Raw genomic sequence first — 13816 nt, forward strand, 5'->3', positions numbered from 1 at the left:
GCTTTTCACTGTGTGCTCCCTTCCTTAGAGCAGAAAGCCTCAGTCCATTTTGTACAACGTTTTATTCTGTAAACAAAGCATACCGACATACAGAACAGGGCATTCATTTCCGAGTGAATGAGCAACAACTCGGTGTGGTTTTTGCTATTGTTGAGGTGGTGGTTTTGTTTTTACATTCAACCATGTACCACCTACAATGAATTATTATTCACTCTTCATACTACAGCAGCATCTAGAGGTCCTGACCAACTGCAAAGCATGTAGTAATTCAAGCTCTCAAGACAAGTTATTACTTCCCAATGTTTTCAATCTATATAGGCAAGACAAAGAAGGGAAAAAAAAAAAAGCAGTTCCCCCCCTTTCAAATGATAAAGAATACAGGCAATATGAAACTCAAGAACAGGACCAGAAACAAACCAAAGGACTCTCATTCTTTAAAACCCCAAATCATTCTTCACATTTCCAAAGGCATGTTTATGTTACAGATGTGAAAAAGCGAACAACAATTCAAATAAAGAAGTCACATTTATTTGTGATATAATTTGTTGGATTCCTCTGAATGGAACTGCAGCAACAGCATACACAACCAAAGCACGCTCAACACTGTAACCCCAGGTCCTATGGGTCACATACTAGCTGTCATTAATCAAGGAGCAAAATCATTCAGAAGGTATGACTACTGAAACAAGATAATATTTATCAGCACACAGATCTAAGGAAAACAGAAGTAGAACCCTCAGATAGAACTGCAAAAAAGGAATGAGAAAAAGGCATGAGAAAGTGGTCAGTGCGTGTATCAGAAAGGATGCTGTATGCAGAAAATAGTATTGAGGAGTCAGTGAACAGCAGCTTAGTCAGATAAGTGAAACATGTCAGAGGTAGCCTGGAACAGTATATTACCATGAAGAACCACAACCAACACAGATTAAAAAAAAACAACAGAAGACTCAATTTCACACTTTTTGCAGAAGGCCCATTCTACTATCCTTACAGTTTCTTCCAGTATCTATAATGCTTTTATAAGCAGCTTCATACTACAAATTTCTTCTCCATTGAATAGAAAGAGAAAACATCTGAAAATTACCTATGAACTACAACTACTGCAAACCAAGGAGAGAAAACCACACAGCTCATACTATGACCTTAATTCCCTCCCCCTCATGAGTTAACTGTTATATCATTAGAAAGTTTTCCTGTCCTATTTTCTAACAGCCCTTTAATGGCATCCACCGTACGTATGAAAAACGGTTTTATAAATAGCTTCAAAGGCAGTTAATGATATTGGAAGGCAATTTGCACTTCTCCATTTCTCCCACCAAAACCAGTGCTGGACCTACGTTCTCTGCCAAACACTCACCTGGAACTATTCCTGTGGGCATGCTCTGATTAGTAACTCAGCTGGGCTGCCAAGCAGATGCAAGAACCAACCTGACATTGCTCTTATAAGCTGGAGAACTTGTAAAAACTTTGTTTTTAGATTGAAGTCTTCCTATTCAAATGCAGCTAGAAACACGTGAGCTATCTTGGATCAAACTGTCCTTAACAGCTACAACTGACTTATGCTCTTTGACAAGAACTCTCCTGTTGTTTCCAAGAGCTCTTAGAAGATTTTCTTCCCTAGCAGTAGCTTCAGAAACTTTAGATTTGGTTTGCAATTCAATAATAATTCATGTGGATCTGCATCCCTGCAAAGCTATAATAAATTGATGTCTGGCACAGACGATAATTCCTCAGAAACACTGCTCCTTTCACAGTTTAATCAACTACAGCTTGTTTCAGAAGGGCCTCATTTTCTCCTTTTGCCAGCCTACTTTCTAAATGATCTTTTTCTTTCCTTTTTTTTTTTTTTTAAAAAAATTCTGATCTTCTGTTTAAAATGTGTGTACGCATCTACTTATGTTCACTGGCACTTCTCTGTGATGCAAACTGGATTTTCTAAGATGCCGGGATCTCACAGCTCCAGCAGAAGCTGGCAGGTGCAACATATGCTCATCATAACATGCAGATAAAATAATAAAAGGCCAGAAGTGGCCTTATGTCTCCACCTTCTCACACTGCTTCCTCCGACTGCATTTTTACACTAATGATAAGTGATTAGACAGTCAGCTTCCTCCTCGCAGACTTCTCAAAAGAACAAGAATTCATTCTTTCTTCAATTATATTGCATCAAGACAAAATGTTTGTCACTCTACCTGCAGATAAGAAAGACAGTACCTGCGTAAAGAACCCATGAAATAATTTAAAAAAATAATTGTTCAATTTTTTCTAGTACTCTTCTATATGCATACTCGTTCCTTTTAGTTTCAGAACAAACTTCGGCACTTTCCAGCTGCTGTGTTGATCACAGGCAATCTTCCCGCAGCAACGTTGAGCTCTGCAATACAAAGATGTCCATCCACATCCATGATGCTATGATTTCTGGTGTGCTGCGTCTAACATGAAGTTTGACAAAGAGCCATGGAGTGTCCTGCCCCACATCCAATTAAGATCTGTTTTGCAAAACCGAGAGCTTTGACTGGCTTCGGGACCTGGACGTTTGCTTCTGTGCCATCACCACACATCCCGTGTTCGTTCCATCCCCAGGAGAAGCAAGAGTCACCTAAAAGAGAGGATGCAAAACACTGAATAAAGGCAGCAAACACAACAGCGTCAAGCAGTTTGGGAAGCAGATTGGTCAACTCATATTCTAATGAGGTTCTAATAAATTTTGCTAAGGGGTAAAAAACATTCAGGTTCTCCTGAAAACTTAAAAAACCAGAATGAGCTATTGCCTACCTTGTTTCATATCGTTAACAACATAAGAGAGGCTAAAATAATAAAGACATCTGAAAATTGCTCAGCAAATATCTTGTTCTGTATTTACACATAGCCCACAGAAAGGTCTCAGCACTTTAAACCTTTCCTGAAACGATGTGGGATCCTCATCTTTCAGGTTCACCTCAGTAAGCAAAACTTAGTAGCACAAACTGAGCCTAGTGACATTTTAATCAGTTCATGCAGCACAGTCTGTAGGACTGGGGAACACACAGAGCTGCCAGGCTGCCAAACAAAGCTCGTTCCTGCTTTCAAAGAAGTAGGAATGAAACCTAATTTTTTTCCTTTAAATACAGATCACCAGCATGCCTTACTCTTAATCATCACACCTCTTCTGCTTGCTTCGGCATTATTTCACTGCTTTTATTATCCTTATTTTCCTTCTCTGTCATTTATTTTTGTAAAATCTACTTTTACATCCCAAATCATGATCTGTGTGTTATTATTACCCTACAGTACTCTTTCTTAAAGCAGAATATGTAAATCCTGTTCTATAAATTGCTGGCATAAGAAGAGACACATAACGCCCCCCCCCCCCCCTTATTCTGAACAAGAGGTATTTCTTCCCTATTTTCCTGTCTTTATTTCGCTGTCGCAGACTGCGCCTGTGAATTTCTGTAATGAAAAAGAAAGCCACCCTGCAACAGAATCATGTTTCTGATGCCACTGTTATTTTTGAAACGCAGCAGGTATTAAACAGCATGAAGCACCGCTCCAGAGTACAAACAATGAGAAGAAAAAAGCCAACATTCACCAATCCAACCCCAATCATAATTCTAATTCAGAAACCGATTATTCCAAAGATAGCAGGATCATCCCTCTCTCCTGCAAACTCAGTACATTTCATTCTCATCCGTTTTCTTTATATATTACTATGCTAAAGTTCTCTTCTTCTATAATTAGGTGTAAACGTTACTAAAATGAGCTTTTGTGTGGTTTAACCCGGCAGACAGCTAAGCACCACACAGCCCTTGGCTCGCTCCTGCCCAGGTGGATAGGGAGAGAATCAAGACAAAGAGGTGAAGCTGATGTGTTGAGATAAAGACAAATTCTCAGGACAGAAAAGGAAGGGAAAATAATAATAAGAGTGATACTATATACAAGCAAGGGCTGCACAATGCACTTGCCCCTGGCCAAGCCCACTTTTACAGCTGGTCCCGGTGCCCTGGGGCATGATGCATACGCAACGCTAACAGCCCAGCACATCACACCCGTGTACATAAGCATGTTGCGGCAACATGCCAAAATGGGTGATGTACCCCCTTTTGAGATCACTGAACGGAATATCTAGGAGGTTAGGAGATTTTTTTTCTTTCTTTTTTTTTATTTTTTTGGTAGGGCTCCAGGTAAGAATATTTTTGTCAATATTAACAAGCAAAAAAAAGGTATCACAAGCCAAGAGACTCCAGACGCATCATGGAACAATTATTCAGGGAAAAATTCAACAACAAAAAAACCATCTGCACCTAAGAAAAGACATTCTTTTGCACAGTTGTTAATATGTTAATACGTGGATCCCGCAGAGTAAGCCTACTTCAAACGGAAAAACCTCCAAGTTTAACGAAAAGGAAATACAGCATGCTCTTACGTTAATGACACGCCTATGGCAAGCTTTTTGTGGCCAGGCCCTTAGCAATTAGTACAACGACCAAATGCAATGAGCTGATGTGTTTGTATGGGGATTCACTACATCTGACTGAAGGATTTATTTATTTTATTTTCATCCTAGCCCATCAGGACAAGAGAGAGGAAATGAGAAAGTTTTTGTTCACCTTGAACCACAAACTGCTCAACAACGTATTAATGCCTCTCCAAGTAATAAGCAGACCTAGTTAAACACCTTTTGAAAAAAACTCGCAGAAAAATTCACAAGCTAGGAAACCCGCATACAAGAATACCTGCCCTAAAATAAGCACCAAGTCTTTTCCAGCCCACAGTTCTCCAAGCACGTAAAAAGGCCAACAAACAGATTTTTGTACGTGGCTGCAGTGAGCCTCATGTTTACTGAAATGGGCCGAGGAAAAGCAGACAAAAACCTATACATACAGAGTACTTTGGGTTCACAAATAGCCTTAGGCAAAAGGCCACATGCATATGGAGTGCCAGGCAGAAATCTGGAGGTCTGATGGGCAGCTGACTGATGCAGAACAGCAGGTCCCAGTGATGATTCTCAACAACAAGTCCTATGTCTAGAAAGCTAAAAGACAGAGAGTTACTGTGGCCAGAATAGGTGTGCAATACCACACCTGCCTGCAGTACATTTTGAGCGAGGTTTGTGCACAAAAAGGGCAGGAGCTTGATTTCTGTCAGAGAAAAGAGAACCGGCGGAAAAGACGCAGAGTCTGGTTTTTGCACCGCCATTGCTGGGACTTGCAGGAGGGCTGGGCAGTGCAGCTGGCAGGGCATGGGGAAAAATGAGTTAAGGAAAGGCCTTCGCTAAGGAACTAATGACTAGCCCCTGGCCAAAGGAAGAGACCATCCAGTCCAACTGCCTGACTGCTTTCAGGACTAACCAAGAGTTAAAGCATTTTCGATCGTTTCTATTCACAGTTTATATACTGATAAAAATCACAACACAACCTGAGCAGCTCTTCATGTTTTCAGGGGAAAATTCAATTTTTATATCTGTTCCAGACCTTTCTAGGATGAAAGACCATGAGAATGATGTGTATTAATACACCTAAACATTAATTCTAAGGGATTTAAAACAAGCACTGTAGCACAACCTCAAACCAGATGATTTGTGCATGTGGTGGGGTAGGGAAGGGAAGAGCAAGCTGCTCTGTGTCAGTAGGGTAAATGAAACGGCCTAACACATAGCATTCACCTTTTTCCTCTTAAAAACCTAAATACTCAGAGTACAAATAAAACCTCACAACTAACATGGCAGCCTGGTATAAACCCAAGGGAATTCCAACTTGAATTCACTTTCACACTAATGACAGTCTGCAGTGAGACTGAACAGGCTTTTCCCCTGAACAAGAAATACACACGAAGTGGGAGCAGAAAAGCCCTCAATTAATTTGCCAGTTTGGGTCACAAAACCAAGAAAGGGTTACTGCCTTCCCTCTGGACAAAGGCATTACCTAGACTTTTCTCAGGGTAACTACAGTGACAGCCGCAATCCATAACTTGATCAAACTGGAGGAAAGTACTTCTGGTAAAGTAAAGCTGCTGCATATTGGAGAGAGGAGGGGGTTCTGGGGAAGCAGGGGTCTTGCAGTTGCTCCTCACTGCTGCGTACCCTGTTCTTCAGATAAGAATGAACTAATGTTGGCGAATGAGATGCTTTGGGTGAGATTCACTGCACAACTTCAGCCACCTAACAGGCAAGCAACTTAGGTACAGTTACCCTCAGGACTTCAACAGTCAATGGCGGCATCTACTTCTCTCCAAGAGGCAATTCATCTCATCTAAACACTGGCGTCAACATCAAATTTATCTCACGATGTTGACTATAAAGGGAGACCAAGTGACTGTCTTAGCCCAGGTATATCGTTATTAAACAGCTGAAGATAGGTTATGAGACGTCATATCCTTGCGATCGGTCTGAAAGTACAGCAAGGAAAACATCGTGGAAACAAGGAAGCTCCAAACATTGCTGCAGCCTAGTTTCGGGCTGCAGTCTTCTTCTAAACCATTGTGCCCTGGAGACTGATCACTGAAATCTTTAAAAGCTCATCTCTTCCTTCTAATCCTGTTCTCCCAACCACACACATACAGACAGAAGCTGGCTTTGAAGGCAACCCAAGTATCTTGAAGACAAGCTATTCAGCAGACAGCTTTGCATATTAAGGATTCATTAAAGCATTTTAGTCCAGCTCTATTGCATAGGCTTTGTGCTCTTAGTAATACTCCAATACCTCAATATTATTATTCTTTTAATTTTAAATTAATGCTACTCTTCAGATGGTTATAGATAAAGTTACAGTCAACAAGAGACTGGCAATTTGCTCAGAGCAAGTCAACTTGAAACAGAATCAGGGCAGAACCTGGAACAAAATTCAGGTGTCTCAGCCACCGCCTTTTGGCTATTTGAAAACACTTCAAGCCTTACAAGGCATAACATAACAATATGCAAAAGGTTTAGACTATATCTGCCCACAAAGGTTGTAAAACACAAGTAAAGTCTTCCTATGTTTTCAGAACACCTGGCAAGTGATGGTATCGTATAAAATAAAAGACATATATATTACTTTAGCATTTTTGTTAACAACAATTCTGTCATCAGTGCAAACAACTTGCAATTTTACAATGTAAGAGACGGAGCTAATACCAATTCTTTCCACACAAAAGCATGGAAACATGTTAGTAACCGAAAGGACAGTCAAAACATTCTGCTTAGTCTAAAAGCTACCTTTGGTAAGCGGAATACAAGATACGATCCCAAGACAGTATACGCTACTGAGCGGCAGAAGTAGAAAACAACGAAGAGACTTGTGCAGTGCCAGCTTTATCATGGAGCCACACTGATGGCCACGTTTCCATGGAGCAAGTCGCCTTGCACTCAGGCAGCCCATCCAGCTGCTGCTGAAGCTGCCCAGGCCCACAGCCTTCAGAGCCACACATCTGATCTCACAATGCCTTAGAAAAAATCCCCAGGCACTGCAGTGCTAGCTCAATGTGCAGATAAGGAACATACGTTTTGTGACAGCAAGTACGAAGTCACGGTGCTACAGCCTCACTGAGCTCAAAGCCAGCCTCCGGCCACCACCTGGTCCTCACCCCAGCTGGGCAGCACGACCAGCTCTCCCCAGACGCTGGCCCCACAGCACCACTCACTCCTTCCCTTTCCCTCCCCTCCCCTCCCCACGCTAGCAGGGCTTTTAGCCCGGTGAGTATCAGCTGCCTTCTGGCCCCGCGTCTGGTTTTCCTCCTGGTACCTAAAGGAGGATGACTGCCTGTGGCCTTCCAACAGCTCCTCACAACAACTGTATGAAGCCAGCACGACAGGGACTGCTCTGGCTTGGTGCCCTAAACTAACACCTTGCATTAATTGTTTTTTACAGCAGAAGCACTGCCGTGTTACTAGGACCTTCCCTCTGCCTGTACTTGTACATGTGTAATAGAGCAGGGCCTTCACACTGGGCCGGGGCCTCCTGGCCAGCCGACAAAATCTCTCACTACAATATACAGCCGACTACTGGGAAGAATCAGAAAATCAGCTTGAGCATGTAAGATGCCTCAGTGCAGCTTAGGGAGCCACACTGCGACGTGGAGTACCATAAAACAGAGCAATAAGGCCACACATCTACTTGGAAATTAATTTCACTTGGGAAAGCCCAATTTCTTGTTTCTCCTTGAATATCAGTCTCTATCCCATGAACAGCAAACAAGCAAGAGCAGTACAGAGCATAACTTGCCTTTTCCATCCTCATTTTCAGAGCACAGAAATAGCTGAGAGTTACAAAGTGGGAATCATGTTTATAATGTTTTATCATGTTTCTGAGCATGCCATTGAAGGGCAGCGTAGCACATCTGACATAGCCTGAAAACGGTATGTGGGGAAGGACCACAATGTACAGTAACGGAAGGAAAGAGAAAGAAACTAGCCCTGCAGAGAAATAGGGAAAGGTATGGTAAGAACAACACTTACCAAGAAAAACATTCGTATTCTCACAGGAACGTGGTACATTTTCCTACGCAGTGTTTTAAGCACCAGACAAATATTTCAGCCCATTCACTAGAGGTAGTGCCATCTTGTCATCTAATATCAAATATGAGTGGAGATTTCATTCTGCTCTCACAGGGCAAGTCAAAGCAGGAGCTGAATGGCTCACCCCACAAATTAACGCGCAGCGATTTAAAAGAATCATTCCACATTCTTTCAGGCAAGCCACAGTTCAGGTTACTCAGTGCTAGTTCATGATAGATTTTATTTTTTCTTTCTCAGTTACACATTGCCATTTTGAAGAGAAAAACCTGCAGAAATACACAAAACCATACTCTAGGATTTAAAAGCAACATCCTTATAACTACAGGTTCCTTGGGCTGCCACACCCTCACAGATTTTGTGGCAAAACTTAAGTTCTGTAAGAGGGAGAGGTTTGCTTGGCTGCATGTAGGTAGCAAGGAGAGAAGTCTGTTGCAAGTATTAACTGTTCACATTTCTGCTTTCACAGGCAAACACCAATGGTACTTCTTATGACTAAGGCTCATGGGTGCTGCACAGGGTTTTCCTTTTGGTGTTACTCAAACGTTTCAATTCCTCCCAGCAGGAAAGCACCTTCAGCTCAGCACTGAACAAAACATGGGCTCACGACTTTGTGCAAGACTGAACGTAGCCGGACCACTGACGATACGTGAGGATTATATCATACATGAAGCAGCTGCAGTGCAGAGAGGAATAAGCATTAAAGATGCTTGCTTTTTACACCTGTAGAAGATGAGAAAATCTTGAAATTTTGCTTTCTGAAATACAGGACAAGAACACCTGACAAATTTGTCAGTGGAGAAATTTGTCTTAAGGCTCTGAATGGGTCTTAAGGCTCTGAATGTTAACCTGCTTCAACAGAGTATCAGGCATGGCAGAAAGCAACACTCATTCGCACAGCTTACACCCCTGCCTCTCAAAATGACAGGCACAAAACGTGTCAGTGCTCTCTGTGTGACCACAACTAGACAGTCATGGTCTCGTTGCAGAGACAGGGACAGAAGTCCTGTGGCCATTTCTGCATGACATGAAGGAGAATATATGGAAAATACCTTTTACTAAGTGCTTAGTAAGAGGTTGTCCATGGCAAGTAAAATGGCCAAAGCAATATTCCAAAGTACACCTAGGAGGGGGTGAGAGTCATTTAGATGTCCCTTGAGACCATTTGGAGCCACGGCCATTTGCACCCATGTATTCTGGGTATAAAGCATTACTGTGTCAAACTTATACACACTTTCAGCTGAAATAAATGATTATACAAAGAAAAGGAGGGGACAGCTGCAATTCATTCTGACCTAGAACATCACATACAAGACCCAGAATTAAAGGCAATCTTCAACACACCACTAGGAAAAGCAACAGATGAGTGCAGAGATGGACGCAGATGCGAGAATGGGCAACTCCTCCGACTGCATTACAGCTACACGTTGCTTACCGCGCACGCTAAGGAAGTCGCAGAGCAGAAGTTACAGACGGCAAGATGGGCAGCAGCATGCAAGTAAAATGGTGCTTCCTTCTACTTTGTTGGTTGAAATCAGAAACGAGATCACACTGGGATCTCTCAGGAATCCTCTCCTCAAGAAAGAATAGCTAAGTAGGAAAAGAATATTTTGGAAATGCTTTGGCACTTAATGGGTTTTATAAAGCAACTCTTTATACCATACACTGGTCTATTTACAAGTATATAGTTTTAAGGTGATAAGGTATACCAGGCTATATATGGCTGTCAGTCCTTGGCAGCTTGTAAAAAAATACTTATGATACAATAAAAGGAAAACAGATATTCGATATGGTCACGTTTACCTACAATTTCTTCTTGTCTGACTGCTATTCTCTTCCCCTGAAGGGCTGTTTCCACTGAGCAAAAGCGAGTGTTTTGTTCTGGGATTTGTTTCTGAAGATGTTCTTTCCTGCAGAACACAATTATCTGTAACTCAGAACCAAGAAGTGAAATGCTTGCTCCTTCCATATGGATATCTTCTGTAAAATAGCTTTATGCTTAAATGGGCTTTAGTTTGAATGTTTCCCCTTTCACTTTTCTTCATCAGTTGCAAGGCTGCATTTTGGTCAAGTTTCAAGATGTGTGGTATGAACGCACGCTGCTGTTGAGTGAAATTTTAAAAATCTGCTTGTTGATATTGAACAAGTGAGGGCTTTTTTTCCATGCTTAACAAGTAATCTGAGGTGAAGCCCAGGTCATTAGCTAAAGCATTAGAAATGCAAAGAGAAAAGACAAGGAAACAAGTGTTCACTGAGTTGCTCAGTTCCCCCTTCTTATTGACTGAACCAGCAGATTTTCTCAGAGCTCCACAAATCCTGTCTCCTAACAGACAGTAGTTGCAACTCAGCAGTGAAGTTATTAGTATGCCTTACTTGGATGAAGTTTCAAGCTGCAATGTTAGCATAGCACAGCGTCTCAGATCCCGGTTCCCCTGCAAGAGTCACTTTGCAGTTTTAACAGTGACACCACTGAAGTATGTGTGTACAAAAGAGCTTTAAAATACAGAGCTCGATGCAAGCTATAACATAGCTGGAGAAAAAGGGAATTCAGGATGAACTGATTTACCCCCCTTTCTGGGCAGGATTTTCAGATTACATTTCCTCCATGCTGCAACTGTTGTTCTTGATTTAGCCTACTTGTATCTGGTTCAAATGTGCCTATACCACACTGTACTGTAGTGCAAGTGCACATCTAATAAAACCCCTACGGACCATGTGCCCTGTCTGTCTCGGTTTTTGCACCTACTCTTATAGGGATTCTTAAACTAGTCACTGTGTTGGGGGCCTAAACAGGGTAACTCAGGATCTACTCAGACACCACAATGGCTGGGTCATTTGAGCACCTACAGAGGGAGCAAAAAGTAAATGACTTAGTAACATCCCCATGTTAACAGGGCTGGAGCTCAAAACCATCATTCCCCTCACGCAGCATAGTTCTGTGAACTAATAGCATCCCTTTCAAAGAAGGAAAAAGAGTGACTTGACTGAGCTATGAAAGAAGATGAAAGCGAGTAAAAAAAAAAATCCCATAATTCAGACTTCACTGACCTTAAAGAGATTTACTTCAAGTGTGTGTACCAGAAGCAAGTCATGTTTGTTCGAAGTGGCAGATGAAACGCAAGGTTTTTACCTGAAATTGGCTCTGCAGAGCTGAGCTTGTGTTAACTTTCAATTGCAAGTAAAACAGTAGCTGAATACTGAAGAAAAATTTTTTTTTTTTTTGAAAAAAATGCAAAGCAACACTACCACAAACTACAGCCTCAATCCCATCTACATGGTTTAGCCATTTCTCTGATTTCAGAAAGGGTTTTGGGGGTCTACTGTAAAGCAGAACCCAAGCATTCTAGCTCTTCCCATTTCTTATAAATTATCATAAGACTGGAGACTTCAGCCACAACATTCAGTCAAGCAAATGATGCAGACTAATGAGACAGATGATGTTTATCAGAGGAGACAAATTCTCTTTCCTTTCCCAGGTAACCAATAGCCAGGAAGACCAGAACTCTAGGAATATAACCTCAATTTTTTTAAGCCGTACTTTTAAAGCAGTACCTGATATTTAAGTAAACATTCTGTAAAAACTAAGCAAATGGACAATACTGGATGTAAAAATAGCGGGAGAATAGGCTATGTCAGGTATGGTAGAAAAAAATAAGCGCTGTACCAAACCCAAGAATTAAACATTCAGGAGGAGAATCAAAGCAGACAGCTTCGAAAACAGAAGTGCCCAGAGGGCAGGATTGGATCTGTTTCTCCAAACATCAGTTCAAAACCATATACAACTGCTGAGTGAAGTCTAGAGGAATCACTTGCTGATATGAAGCCAAGGAAGAGTTCTACCATCAACACCTGTTTAAAAGCAAAGACTGGTTTGATTACATAAACACCGATTTTGACATACTTGTTTTTCTGATGCAGAACAGAGATTTTCGGCAAGATGTAAAGCGCAGCTTACCAACTTTCACCTTTTTATATTCTGCATGGATAAATCTCATTGCAATTCCCTTTACTTTTATCCACTGCATTATATAACTTCAAACTAATTATTCCTATTGTAAAAAAATTTTTTTATTCAAAAGTTGAGCTTCAATTCTGAGTTGGCAAAAAAACATTTCAAAGCAACACACAGGGCTAAAGAGAGTCTAGCCCTGAGCTAGACCAGAACACACAGGGTGTATAAACACACCTCTTGTGAACTGGGGCCACCTAAATGGGGAGCAAACTTGCTGCAGCAGGGCTTCTCCACTTCTCCTTGCAGCACTGCCTTCGGCCTTCACTGCGACTCCGAAGTCCGTACGCCTCCTCTTCACACCACTCCTGCCTAGCTTTCCCTAGAACTGAGCAAGACAGGAAAGAAACACCAGCACAATTTGGGATGCCGCATACAAGTAGCACCACTTGGGTTGTCATGGTTCAGAAAGGCAAACAACATCTCTCTCCTGCAGATGGTTCAAGGTATGTTTTGGGGACACCTCCTTACTTTGCCTCCATCGCTGTAAGAGACACACAGATTCTGAACTGGGAGCTGCTCCTTAAGCAGAGGGAACATATCGAGTCAGTCTTTAGAAGACAGCAAGTGCAGAAAAGAGTGTCCTGAGATGAAAACCTCCTGCCGTTAACACTGGAGAGATGCTTTCTGAAAGTTTCATCACATTTTTCTGGACCCTGGCAAAAGAGCCATAGTCAAAACAACATTCATTCATCAGGTGCAGGGATCTGAGGTTAGAAAATAAAATGGCTTTGGCAAGGTGACAGGAAGGACAGCTGATGGGCAGAGGGATTCAGAGGCTCCATGCCAGCTCCAGAAGGTCAGAGGACCAGAACAGAGAGCGCAAGCTGCGTCCCTCAGACACTGTTTGGCGCTATCCCATCTGAGCCTCTGCATAACCTCAGGGTGAAGAGGAAACTAGCTGGAGTCAGGACTAGCTGGCACCATTTTGGAAGAACTATCCCCACCAGAAATCTGGGACAACAAAATATTCTTCAGAACAACAAAAAAGTAAACTCTACAACATTTGACCAAATAAACAATCCAAGAGCTTTGTTCTCCCTTTGGAGGAAGTGGAAACACTGGAAATACAGCATCTCCTTCATGCACTGGCCTCACTCTTCTTTCCTGAGGCCATGCAGAAAACCAGCTTCTTCCATCTTCCCCTGTGGTTGGCACTAGGCTAATCACAGAGCAGGATCAGCTATATGGGCAGTAAATTAAACCAAAAACGACACTGAAAAAATAGTTAAAATTTAAGGCCGTATTTGGCACCACAACAAATATTTATCGTTATTCCCAAAGAAACAGTAATAGCATGAAAACCTTTTAAGTCATGATGAATATTACTGAGAAAATAG

The 13816-nt window shown here is 41.8% G+C and overlaps 2 protein-coding genes across 6 annotated transcripts in view; one reads left to right on the forward strand and one right to left on the reverse strand.

Moving 5' to 3' along the window:
* KCNC1 (potassium voltage-gated channel subfamily C member 1) overlaps window positions 1–11181 on the forward strand; it is a 126365-nt gene extending 115184 nt beyond the window's left edge. For 2 of the 5 annotated variants that reach the window (XM_080593522.1, XM_080593526.1), the window contains one exon: window positions 9030–11181. In XM_080593522.1, the coding sequence (XP_080449648.1) occupies window positions 9030–9196 (167 nt within the window). In that variant the 3' untranslated portion in view covers window positions 9197–11181. Of the gene's footprint in view, window positions 1–8936 lie in introns of all 5 variants that reach the window. The other 3 variants (XM_080593523.1, XM_080593527.1, XM_080593529.1) reach the window with 2 other exon arrangements.
* SERGEF (secretion regulating guanine nucleotide exchange factor) overlaps window positions 46–13816 on the reverse strand; it is a 150317-nt gene continuing 136546 nt past the window's right edge. The window contains 2 exon segments of the mRNA XM_080593530.1: window positions 46–2451; window positions 2454–2599. Of these exon segments, the coding sequence (XP_080449656.1) occupies window positions 2410–2451; window positions 2454–2599 (188 nt within the window). The 3' untranslated portion in view covers window positions 46–2409.

This window comes from Anser brachyrhynchus, assembly GCF_964034855.1.
Source record: "Anser brachyrhynchus genome assembly, chromosome: 5".
NCBI classification, from domain to species: Eukaryota; Metazoa; Chordata; class Aves; order Anseriformes; family Anatidae; genus Anser; species Anser brachyrhynchus.